This window comes from Sceloporus occidentalis, unplaced genomic scaffold, assembly GCF_023333645.1.
Source record: "Sceloporus occidentalis isolate IW3139 unplaced genomic scaffold, rSceOcc1.0.p SCAF_29, whole genome shotgun sequence".
Taxonomy (NCBI): Eukaryota; Metazoa; Chordata; class Lepidosauria; order Squamata; family Phrynosomatidae; genus Sceloporus; species Sceloporus occidentalis.
In genome coordinates this window covers 763,219-774,518 of record NW_028317009.1, presented here as the reverse complement: position 1 = coordinate 774,518, position 11,300 = coordinate 763,219, and the positions used below count along the sequence as shown (strand labels likewise).

General features: G+C 46.5%; 2 protein-coding genes across 2 annotated transcripts; both read right to left on the bottom strand.

Moving 5' to 3' along the window:
- Nucleotides 1–305: 305 nt before the first annotated feature.
- Nucleotides 306–6,355, bottom strand: LOC149299083 (E3 ubiquitin-protein ligase AMFR-like). The gene is made up of 14 exons (XM_089486577.1): nucleotides 6,158–6,355; nucleotides 4,992–5,084; nucleotides 4,646–4,810; nucleotides 4,274–4,426; nucleotides 3,628–3,668; nucleotides 3,219–3,351; nucleotides 2,768–2,901; nucleotides 2,298–2,408; nucleotides 1,886–2,076; nucleotides 1,628–1,731; nucleotides 1,168–1,302; nucleotides 1,012–1,077; nucleotides 713–897; nucleotides 306–471 (listed from the first exon to the last, which is right to left on the bottom strand). Exons 1-14 carry the CDS (start codon nucleotides 6,353–6,355, stop codon nucleotides 306–308), a joined length of 1,875 nt encoding a protein of 624 aa, XP_089342703.1.
- Nucleotides 6,356–7,472: 1,117 nt separating this feature from the next.
- LOC149299082 (cleavage and polyadenylation specificity factor subunit 5) lies at nucleotides 7,473–10,508 on the bottom strand. The gene is made up of 7 exons (XM_089486457.1): nucleotides 10,393–10,508; nucleotides 9,611–9,811; nucleotides 9,017–9,080; nucleotides 8,607–8,696; nucleotides 8,303–8,378; nucleotides 8,017–8,131; nucleotides 7,473–7,494 (listed from the first exon to the last, which is right to left on the bottom strand). The coding sequence occupies exons 1-7, from the start codon at nucleotides 10,506–10,508 to the stop codon at nucleotides 7,473–7,475; spliced, it is 684 nt and encodes a 227-aa protein (XP_089342583.1).
- Between the last annotated feature and the right edge of the window lie 792 nt (nucleotides 10,509–11,300).

Genomic DNA, 11,300 nt, shown 5'->3' with positions numbered 1-11,300 from the left:
AACAGAATATAAGAGGATTCTGGGTTCACCAGAGTCTTCTTCCTCTGTCTAAAATACTGAAGGTTTCCCCGTGTGCCTGGAGAACGGGTAGACAGTTCTAGGTGGAGGCATCCCAAACACTAATTGTGCGTCTGGGATCAAGATGCAGATTCAATTATAATCTATACATATTGCAGAAAAATATAAGGTTACAAAATCTGAGACTGGGAGCCAACACAGCTCTTTAATAAGGTGCAATGGAGTCTGTGTGTGCACCTCAGGTACAAGGAGGAGGAGGGTTAGGAGGTATCCGCATGCTCTGGGGGTCACTCAGGAGACTGCCCCGACTGAAGCCGACGTTCTGCTGCCGCTGCCAGCATTCGTCTGCGCAGCGTCACCGAATCTGGAGGCACTTCTGCTGAGAAAGGACTCCGGGCAGACGATGATGCGCTGGTGTCGTCTTGTTCTTCAGGACTTTTGATTAAATAACGCCTGCGGGAAAAACAGGAAAGAAGACTTTACCGTTATGACAGGAACCTACAGACGTGTCAAACGCTGATATTCCAGAAAAGCTAGATTAAAGCTCTTTGGGAAAAGCATTTCTGGCCAAACACCTCTTCTAAGGCCCAATTAACCATACTGTCCCTTTTTTTTTGGTTTATTCACTAAGCTACCCAGTTCTTGCCCTCCCTACACTGCCTTTCCTTGACGATTGTACTTCCTTCCCTCTCACCTTCTAGCGAGTTGAACCATATCATCCTTTCTCTGAACCAACATTCTCTGCCTCTCCTCGGCAGACTTAGAGAATCTGCTTCCTCTGGCCTCAAAGTCTTCAGCCTCGTTGGGTGGTGGCTCTGCTTCCCCAAACTCTTCACATTCTTCCAGGTTTGGACTCAAGTCCAATGGAACGCGCTCAGGCTGAAGTAAGGAGACAAACGATCACAGAGAGCATTTAGCATTAAAATTTACCTAAACGGTATATTATTTAATGTATATTATGTCCGTTTTTGCTCCTCATCACCAAGGACCTACCTGCTGATCTGTCTGGCTGTTACTTTCTGATGAATCGTCATTCGCAATTCTGATTTCATCTGGCCTCTAGAAAATGGGAAGATAACGTACTTGTTCCAAACATGGGGTGCATGCAATTCCAGAATGAAAATGGTTTGTGTTTGCGTGGGCTCTTACCTGTGTGGGAAAAGGAACTTGTATACGACCCTCCAAAATATTATCCGTCGTCATCTCTACTGAGCGAGTGAGCTGCAGGTCTTGCAGGACCAGGTGATACGGAACCTGTGGGAACATGTCTAGAACCTGCTGTGCCTGGGGAGAGACACACACAAGAAACATATCTGAGTTCAGAAACAGACACAGTGGATTTTGGAGATCCCGTACATGATACCCACAATAGCATTAATACCCAGTAGATATTGTAAAGGTTCGTTAGTAACAACTATGCATTAAACAAGCAGAAATGCGGGTTTGCAGGACGTTTTTTTAGATAAAGGGTACGATGCCAAGGTAACACATGCAAGACTTCATTTCACGCTTTAAGGTCGGTTCACTAAAGCCGTAAAACTCCTGCTTTAGTGAATAAGCCCGTTTGCAGCACACACATTCTCCGAGTGCACTCCGTGTCATTTCTCACCATGGCGTTTAGCTGTGAGTTATGAGCCTGTGCTATTCCCAAGATATTCGTAGTATGCATCACTTCCACCGAGAAGCTTGGCAGCCAGCTGGCAAATCGTGAGCCTACGAGGAAAAGGACACAGGTAAAAAAAAAAAAAAAAATTCAAACATTGTCTGGAGCCCCTAAAGTTACTTAATCCTCTCTATCCTCTGCCAATAAATCCTTTTTTAACACTGGAATAAAAAAAAACACATTTTCATAGAGCACGAGGCTCACCATCAAAATGGAAGAAGTGGTTATGATGGTTCAAGCGGGATCGTGCGTCCGTCACGGTCAGGGGCATCATATTCTGGTCAGTGTTGTCCCTTTGAGGCTCTCCTGGGGCTCTGTTGCCATCCGCCATATTTAAAGACATCCTGCAAGTTGGGCATGAAGTGTCTTGTTCCAGCCAGGAGCGGAGGCATGAACTAACAAAGAGACGAGCAACTCTTAGCGGTCATTCACAAGTCATACATTCACCCATATCACTGAACCAACGACAAGAACCAGGCTTACACCACCCCAAATTAGCCGCAGGAAGGCTTTAACCAGAATTCTGAGCTCAGACTGACATTCTGGAAGGGGCTTTAATTCATGCCCACAAAACAAGCTTAGCAGATAACACAAAATAAATGAATAAGATCCCTACTTGTGGAAGAGATGCCCACAGGGCAGTTTGCGTGCAGACTGCATGGAATCCCAGCAGATGGCACAGTCGTCGTTATTGGCTTCCAGTTCCTCCGGGGTCGCTACAGAAAAACTTCAGAAAGGGGAAAAATGCATCTGGGATGACTGTACAAAACATCAGGAGTAACACAAGCTACCTCCTTGAGTACTGGGTGCGAACATACATCCCACAGCCCAGCAACCCACTATATCTACGCGGAGTCTACAGGCTGAACTAAAAGGCTTGTCTTACTTTGGCCTCCTCTTACAGTACAGAAGAGCATTGTCTGCCTTCCCCAGAAACAGCCATTTGTAATTGCCTGATCCCCAGAACTGTATCTTTACATTTCAAAAGCTCTGTCCTTAAGCGGTCAGGTAAGTAAATGTTATGTACGATATAAACGTGACCATACAAACCCTCACGCGTTCTACACGCGTCCCACAATTACTTACTGAGCTTCCATGTTGCCAACGACTCGCAGGTAGTTCTTGTGGCGGCGCAGTCTGCGTTGCAGCTCGTGAAAGAGGTGTCGGAGTTGCATAAAGATCACCAGACTGGCCATTGAGAGCCAAATATTACCAAACAACTAAGACAAAAAGAAGAAGGACATGAGCTGCGTATGTTTAGCATCCCAATCATCAGAACATTGTGTGTGGACAATGAACCAAGAACAAGAACGGGGGTGAGATATCTAAGTGAAGGGTTTGGGATAGAGAGCTCCAGGCCAGTTTCTACCTTCAGCTTTCCCACTCTGGCAGTGGAAGAACTCATGGCAAAGCTGACAGGTAATGGGGGTGTACAGAATAAAGCGCCTGCCACAGAAGAAAGGCAGACGTGAGAAAAGATCAGAAAAGTACAGCAGAGGAAAGCCAAGAAAGCAGGTTCCTGCGCCATATTACAGACCAGCATGTGAATATGATGCATCAGGTCCACAGACAGGTGACCGAGCTCCATGACGAAGTCTGTGTAATACACGTATGTCCCTTTTCCTTCCCATGTGCCTTCATGATTGAGATCCCAAAGATGAATAACATAGCTACAACAGAAAAAAAATACCCACAAACTATAATCAGCACGCGGCTCCAAAGCCAACACCGCTCAGGATGAAGAATAATGACTGGGCAAAGCAAACGTGAAGTGATAGCAGCCTAATGCCTAATGTGTATGACTGTGTATAATGCACACACATCATTCACACACACATGCATCATTCACTTACTAGGAGACACGGCCCTTGTACTTTACAATGTCTTAAAAACAGCAAAGCCATGAAAATAAAGAATTAAAAAGATGATTATATCTCGGTACTTACCGTAACACTACATGAGCCGTTCTTGTTGTCACCAGTATACACTAAAACAAGAGGGACAGAAGCATTAGGGGCCACGACCAGCACAGCAAGTGTCAGCAGGCAGGCGGACTCTATTCGGGAGAGGAGAATGTATTCACAGCAGCCGGCATTTTATTCATTATTACAAATTATTGACAGAGAGAAAACAGTTTCACCAGGAAAATCTCACTTGTTCATGCGAGGATTTTACCAGATCCACTCAGAGTACTCTGGACTAGCTAACGGGCGATATATCCCAATGATCCCATCAGCTGGTGGGAAGTATAGGTGTTTCAGGCAGAGCCTATCATATACATTAACGTGCATTTATTATATAAGGCTAGTCCTATTCTTTTATTGCAGAACGTCAATAACGGAACGGGCACTCACGATAGAGACATCTATGGCCGTACCGAGGTTATTTAACAGATTCATCCACATATTCATCACAGCACATTTTACAAACATATCCCACCCAAAAGCCAATTAATATCAGAAATCAGCGAATAGATCTCTCGCCGGAATCATAAAATCTCAAGCATGAGGACCGTTATTAAAGTTTCCTAAGGAGAGACGGAAGCCAGCGCAGGCACATCGCTCCACTACTTGGTATAAAGTGCAAACCAACCTCGGCGGCCATGAAAGCCAGCGTGTGCATCCCGTGTGCGTATCCGGCGAACCCGCAGAGCACGGCCAGAGCGCAGCACACCACCAGCATGGCGTTCAGAAGAACCAGAACCCGCACGTGGCAGCTCATCGGCGTGGTGGGAGAAAAGGACAGCTGTACGGAGAAGAAGAGACGGGTTCGATGAGCTGGCGCATGTACGTAGAGCAGGGGTGTCCAACCTGCGGCCCTCCAGCTGCTGCAGGACTACATCTCCCACAATCCTCTTTCAGCTAAGGGCCTGGCAGAGGAGTATGGGAGATGTAGTCCTGCAGCAGCTGGAGGGCCGCAGGTTGGACACCCCTGACTTGGCGGAACGCGCCAGGATGTACTTACATACTCAAATCTGTCTCTGCACAGCTGGACCATAAGGTGGAGGAAGACCAGGCCGGCGAACCACAGGAACCACAGCACCACCTCCTCCACCGTCTGCACGTTCAGAACCCCGAAGATGAAGATGAACTTATAAAAGATAAAGTTCCAAAACTTGTCTTTCAGATGCTTTGGGGGAAAAGGAGAGAAAAAGCAGATGTTTATTCGGTGACTTCAAACAGGAGGGCAGAGAATCCCGCCCCGCGCGGGGTACCAAAAGCACCGTCCCGCGCGTATCCCTTCATCACAACAGTTCCTAGAAAGCCCACCGAGAAGCGTGGACGCAGCAGACGGGTCGGACCCCACTCACCTGCCGCTCGCTGACACGCAGGGGGCCAAACACCACACGCTGGATCAGCTTTGCGATCAGCATCAGCAGGCAGCACACTGTATTCACCAGAACCTGCGGGGAGAGAAAGGGAGCAGATTACCGGCAGAGGCGGCACGCAGCACTTTCGGGGACTGCCGCTGTAACAACGCAATTCAAATAACTTCAGCCCGATCACCCCCCCCCCCGAACTTCTTATTCATAACAGGGGAAAGCAGGTGTCACACAACGCGGGGAGAGAGGACATTCTCTGCACAAATGTTGGTATAAAGAGCAATTCTGGTGCAATCACCACGGCAACTGGTCGACCATTCAGTTGATGCTCTAATGTAGGTAATTATACCGCTATGGTGCGAGTTTGTAAACGTACGAGCGAGGGATGGGGACTGCGCAATAACACCGGCTTATAGAGGAAGCAGCTGCTGCGCGTGACATCACAGCATCTGCCATGACATCACCGCTCCCCCCCGTCAGAACGCTCTGCCTATTATTACTGTTGTGTTTTCAAGGCAGAACCCCAGAATTATAAACACTTTAAACACATATTGACACAGTTGAAGCTTAGATTACAGAAATATGTCAGCCCAACCTAAACACGAGCTGCGTCCGCACCGGCCCTTCATCGGGCTAAAGTCCAGCTACAGACATCGATGGCGAGCGCCGAAGGTGCAAAGCTCGAAACGTGGAGCAGTCCCTATGGAAACGGCCTGCCTGCTCCTCGTTCATTAAATACACCCGTATTAACGAGTGATACCCGATGACTGCCGCACACGCGTTATACACGTCCGGCTTGCGCAGGCTGATCGCTGCTGCTGCTGCTGCTGGGTGTACAGCGCGTTCCTTAACATCCCCATGAAATAATAAGGAGACAGACGTTGTGTACACAATAACAGCATCATAATATGTACATTACTGAGCGGGTGGTGGATGAGGGGAACAGCCTCCCAGTATAAGTGGTAGAGGCTAATACAGTGAGGGCATTTCAACATGAATGGGATAGGCGTATGGCCATATGTTACTTCTATTGAGCTCGTATGCTGTACTCTCCAGATCTATACCCCAAGGTCTTAGGGCAAAGTCCTAAATGTGGAGCAGTCACCATGGAAACCAGCGGAAGGTTCGCTGCTTGCCCCGCAGCCCGCACTCACCCACACCCCGAGGCTGTCAGACACCAGGTACCGGCCCAGCTCCCCGGCCAGCTGCGGCCAGCTCTCCTCGTCTTCGGCCAGCTCGGTGCTCAGGCTGCGGTAAGCGCTCAGGACGCTCAGGCCCAGCACTAGGCCGCTCAGGCCGGTGTACGTCCGCAAGCTGGGCCACGGGAACCGCTCCAGGAACAGCAGCGGCATTTCCACGTCACGCTGAGGCCTCGGGGAGGGAAAGTACGACCCGTCACGCCGAACCAGAGACCCCACAACACGGCAGCCAAAGGGGACAGTCCGAATCGACCTTTTGGCTTCTGCCCCGGACCGCCTGTCTTTTCGTATACCGGAGACTGTGTCCTGCAACTCCGCGGCAGCTTTGCTCTATTCCCCGGTGAGCTTGCGCCCTCTCGTGGTGACAGCCGGGAAGTGCAGCCTGGGCAGGAATTGCAGGCTAACGCGGGGGGGCGTGTAACTGGACACCAAGGGGTAGGGTAACCAGGAGTTATTTGCCCCATGTTACGGCATTACGGCATGTTAATAAATACAGCGCAGGTTTTTTTTTCATTGCACTGTACCTACACTCCATCCACAAGTTTTTTTTTAAAGCGGTGTTATCGCCACAGCAACCCATAGAACAGTCTGAGACATCTAGTTGGTTTTTATGGTGATAAGACCCCATAAAACATTGAACCAGAATTGCTTTTCACACATAGCCACTTTTGTATTCATTAACATTTCGGAGTCACAACTTGGGCATCCGGGACATATTATCGTCAGTTTAGAGAGTTTTTTGGGCACGTGACATTGAGAATTCAGTGACACGGACATTAGAGCGGACAAACGGTGCTAAAAACCCACCATGACGCTGCTCGAAAACCAGTGGGATCTAAGCCCATAGCGCTACCGTATTGGCACAGGGTAGGTATGAATAACGCATCTTCATCAACACTGCAATTCCATAGCTTGGAGGTTTTGCCCGATGAGTTTTAAAGATGGTTTTATTAACGCATCAAAAAAAGCCGTGTACAAAAAGAAAGACAAGGGTTGGAAAGAATCCTGTTTTAATTGTTAGAAAATCGAGTGACACATATAATGGAACACAATAAAAAAAATAAAAACACTATATAAACACCCCGCCGCTGCACAGTCCTATTCTGATAGCGGGTGTCACAAATTTATTTTTTTTGGGAGGGGGGGAAAAAAAAAAAAAGGAAAAGGAAAAACCAACATCTTTGTCAACTTCAGATGTCCCACTTTATAAAGCTGTGCTCACAGAGACCGCTTCATTCATGCAATGTCCTGCTCCAGAGACTGATCGTTCTCAGTTGTAAATAAAGTTGAACCTGTAAAAAAAATAAATACAGAAATAAAAAAATAAAAAAATAATTTTGTACTATTCTAGCTCTGCACATTCTCTACAAGCACATCTCGGATATCCATAAAGGTGTAAGAGCGCAGCACCTCAGGGGTTTTTGGTACCTTAAATACGGGAGCTATTTGGATAATTTTGCCATGTCGGTTCAGCCATTATTCCCCTTTCCTGTGAATGGTGCATCCATGTACACTATAGAGGTGACTGTCCTTCCCTTCAAATATTCGGAAGGAGACAGTATATCCCAACACAGATGTACAACTTCACACCATTCCATGATACTGTCAGCTATCATACACAATGCTCAGTCTCTCGCCTCCAGATCACAGTAATTCACAGATTTGTACAGAAGACACGTTCATTCAACGCTAACCTGCTTTTGGCAGAACAGAAGCCGTCAGAATCCATCCTGAAAATAACAGGCTGCAGCTAGACAAGAAGAGCGACTGTACAACCCAATATACTCCCAATGGTAGAAATGCTGAACTGATACCTGCTTAGGAGCTGCGGGAGGCTGGAAATGATCGGGCCGTAACCGGGGGCATTGTCGTATAGTTCAAACAGCGGAGCAGCGACAAGTTTGTAGTTCTTCGGGACAGCAAATAACGCTAATGAATAAAGAAGGCAAGAGATAAGACATACTGCTAACATCACGGTAGTATCCAGTGTTTTTTGGACAGGGTTTCAGAGACTGGATTGAAGATGTTCTTATAATAATTTTATGCCACCACTGTGTCCTATGAATGAATTGCCCCACATTCTTAAACATTGAGCATTACCTTTTTCTTGCAACTGCACCAGAAACAGCTTCTTGTGCTCCTTAGGTTTCGTAATGTGAGCTGGAATGTATGGATACTGGGGGGGGGGAAAGAATTTGCTGAGAGACAGGGAAACTGGGAGAGGTTTGATTCACTATTTAGCAAAAACCATAATTTAAATATTAGTTATCTGAAAATAAATGGCTAGTTAATGTATTTCTTGTGATTAAAATGGTTACTTCGATTACTTGTTAGGAATACAATATGGCAGCACTTACTGGCTGACCGCACATACACAAGCTTTTGTAAGTATTTAAATACAAACCTGAGGTGGTTCAAAGTTTGGCCTCCACCAGTTTCCAATGCAGTCATCAATGACCCAATCTTGCTGCACGCCATCCTGACGGCCTAGGATCTACAACATACGACAAAACGTATTAAACTCCATTACTAGCCAAGAGACCACACATTGACACGACACCCACAAAATGCCCACCTATCCCATCCAATCTCGCTGCTTTCCCCGACACGCAGACGTGTATTATTCCTCAGTAATTACCCCTACAAAAACTGGGGACCAGATGGGACAGGTCTTATGTGCCATCAAAATCTACATTTCTAATAGAGACAGATATCTAATTTAAGTAGAACATTTTTAGCAGTGCGACATTTCCAAGATTGTATAGCGAAACCATTTGCATGAAAATAATCAGACCAAGTTGCAATATAACTCACTTCTGTCATCAAACGCTTCAAGCCTTCCACCTCATCCTCTCCAGGGTTCAGCTCGCCCCCAGGTCTGCGAAAAGATAGAATTTTAATTATTACACTTAAGAGACACATATAGAGAGAAAAAGAACGAGAGAGAGGGAGGGAGAGAGATATTAGACATAAAAACATAATATAAAAAACAAAAACTTGTTGGATTCTGTTTTGTTACCTCACCTTGCTAACACAATACTTTGTGGCAAATATCCCTTAACGTTTGCATAATAATTGCCCTGTCGTAATTCAGACACTAACTGTACCCACCGCTACAATGTAAAGGACTAGTGACGTTTGTTTATAGTTAAGATCAGTGTTAAATGGAAACGTGACAGAATACTCAATTTATTCATCAGATTATTTTTTTATTATTTTTATTTATGGAAATAAAATAATCAATTCAAGATAAAACAACTAATTTTGTTACAAAAAAAAATTGTAATAAACCACAGATGGTGCACTTGTTGTCGAATGTTTTCACACCAATGGTTCTGAGATAAGGCGCCATCATGATTCATATCACAATGACAATGACATGGCCAGTGATGTCACTAAAGGACTCACAGTTTGAAGAAGGTGGTACCCAGCTGCAATAAGAGAACATGGGGTAGTCTGTGCTCGTGTACGATGAGAACCCCCTCGACCGTCCGTCTCATCCCGATTTTATCAAACTCCTCCCGCATGCGCTGGAAGCGCGCAGCCACCGAACTGTCCTTCTCGTACAGGGGCTCCTTCGTGCCAAACGTGTAATTTGTAAGAGGATATCTGGAAAAAAAAATAAGGACGCTGATTGTAAAACATTCAACAAGTACCTTTCCCCGAGGGGGTCAGTAATGCACCGGGGGGGGCAAACAGTATGTATGATCTGACAGCGGAACTAAAAGCATCAACAATAATATCTCCGAGGCTGGACCTACGGAGGAGCCCGATCCGCTTTAATTAAAGCTTATGAACGATTATTATACAAGCGTCGGTTTGCTCTCTCCGATGTATCCCACACGCGCTCCTTCTCTGTCCCGCACACGTATGTAGACTTTTATTTATCAAGCGCTAACAGCCTATGTATAATAATGGGGAGGAATAATATGTGCAGTTATACAAGTACACCGCTCTACAGACATTTTAATCAGGGACTAGCAAATATTTCCACCAATTAATCCACAACCCCCAGCGGGCTCTGTAGTCACACAAAAAAGTTGACAGATTTGTTCCTCTACAGCACTGCACGACTCTCACTACCCCCAGCCAGCTAATGCTTCTATGGCGGTGATGAGCAGTCGTAAAGTTTCAAACGAGCTAGCTTTCCGCATGGCGACCCTCCCCTCACCCCTCGGGCCCGTCCTCACAGGTTTATGGTCCTCTCCAGAGTCAGTGGCTTGGTTTGCTGCAAGTATTTATTCCCGAACTGGTTTACACCGCGGGGCCACCCGGTCTGGGAGCGGTTTGGGGGCAGCACCGACATCCTAAGAGCCGGGAGTCAAACAGCGGGTATCCGGAAACCTGGCAGCCCACAAATAACCGGCTCCGTGGAATCTGTAGTTGGGTTTCAGGACCACAAAACGAACGGACAATGGTTCCCCGGAAGAGGAATGGCGTCACATCCGGAACCTTCGCCAATTCCGTCACATTTTGTCGACATCAATACCATCCCGGAAGTAGTAGGAAGATGTTTTTTAGTGAGCGAGTTTTTCTCGCAAAGGTCTCTGGGAATTGTAGTCACCAGAGCCATGAGTAGCAAAAGAAGGCAGGGGGCAGATGGTGACCCAAGTAGCAAGAAGGGTAAACGGGAGGTGAAGGCAGAGCTGTCCTGGAATCTGACAGACAAGGCTGGCAGGGATGCAGCACGGAAAGCATGGGAGAAGAAGGAGACAGGGCAGTATGGTGAGTGACACATGGCTGAATGGGCAGAGTCACAGCCACCTACTCTATTACTGGCTACTAGCCAATGGTACAATACACGAACAACGCGCATGCGCAAAGTCCAGACAAGTTAGCAATAGAAATATCATTGATATGGTAACCCTTTGATTTTCATTTAAGTCTCTAGATTCTGTGTCATCGTTCCGCTCACAGAGAATACATATAAGAATTAAATAATACATGTTACTGGGAGTATCATGGAGCAAAACCTGCCATCCCTAATAGCATTCTGTAATTAAACTTGACATTAAAGCTTATCTACATGGGTGTGAAAGCATGATGAACGTCTTGGAATATTCTTCCATCAGAAGGACCCCCGCCAGATACTCAACGC

What these genes read in the sequence shown, in the direction of transcription:
- LOC149299082 (XM_089486457.1), bottom strand. Translation starts at nt 10,508, where the DNA reads ATGTCGGTGCTGCCCCCAAACCGCTCCCAGACCGGGTGGCCCCGCGGT. An exon ending in TGAAGCGTTTGATGACAGAA is followed by an intron (nt 8,697 to 9,016) that starts GTGAGTTATATT and finishes CGTATGTTGTAG; the next exon opens with ATCCTAGGCCGTCAGGATGG. An exon ending in CTCCCGCAGCTCCTAAGCAG is followed by an intron (nt 7,495 to 8,016) that starts GTATCAGTTCAG and finishes TTTTTTTTACAG; the next exon opens with GTTCAACTTTATTTACAACT.
- LOC149299083 (XM_089486577.1), bottom strand. Translation starts at nt 6,355, where the DNA reads ATGCCGCTGCTGTTCCTGGAGCGGTTCCCGTGGCCCAGCTTGCGGACG. An exon ending in GCAGAGACAGATTTGAGTAT is followed by an intron (nt 4,427 to 4,645) that starts GTAAGTACATCC and finishes TTCTCCGTACAG; the next exon opens with CTGTCCTTTTCTCCCACCAC. An exon ending in TGTGGGCATCTCTTCCACAA is followed by an intron (nt 2,077 to 2,297) that starts GTAGGGATCTTA and finishes TCTCTTTGTTAG; the next exon opens with TTCATGCCTCCGCTCCTGGC.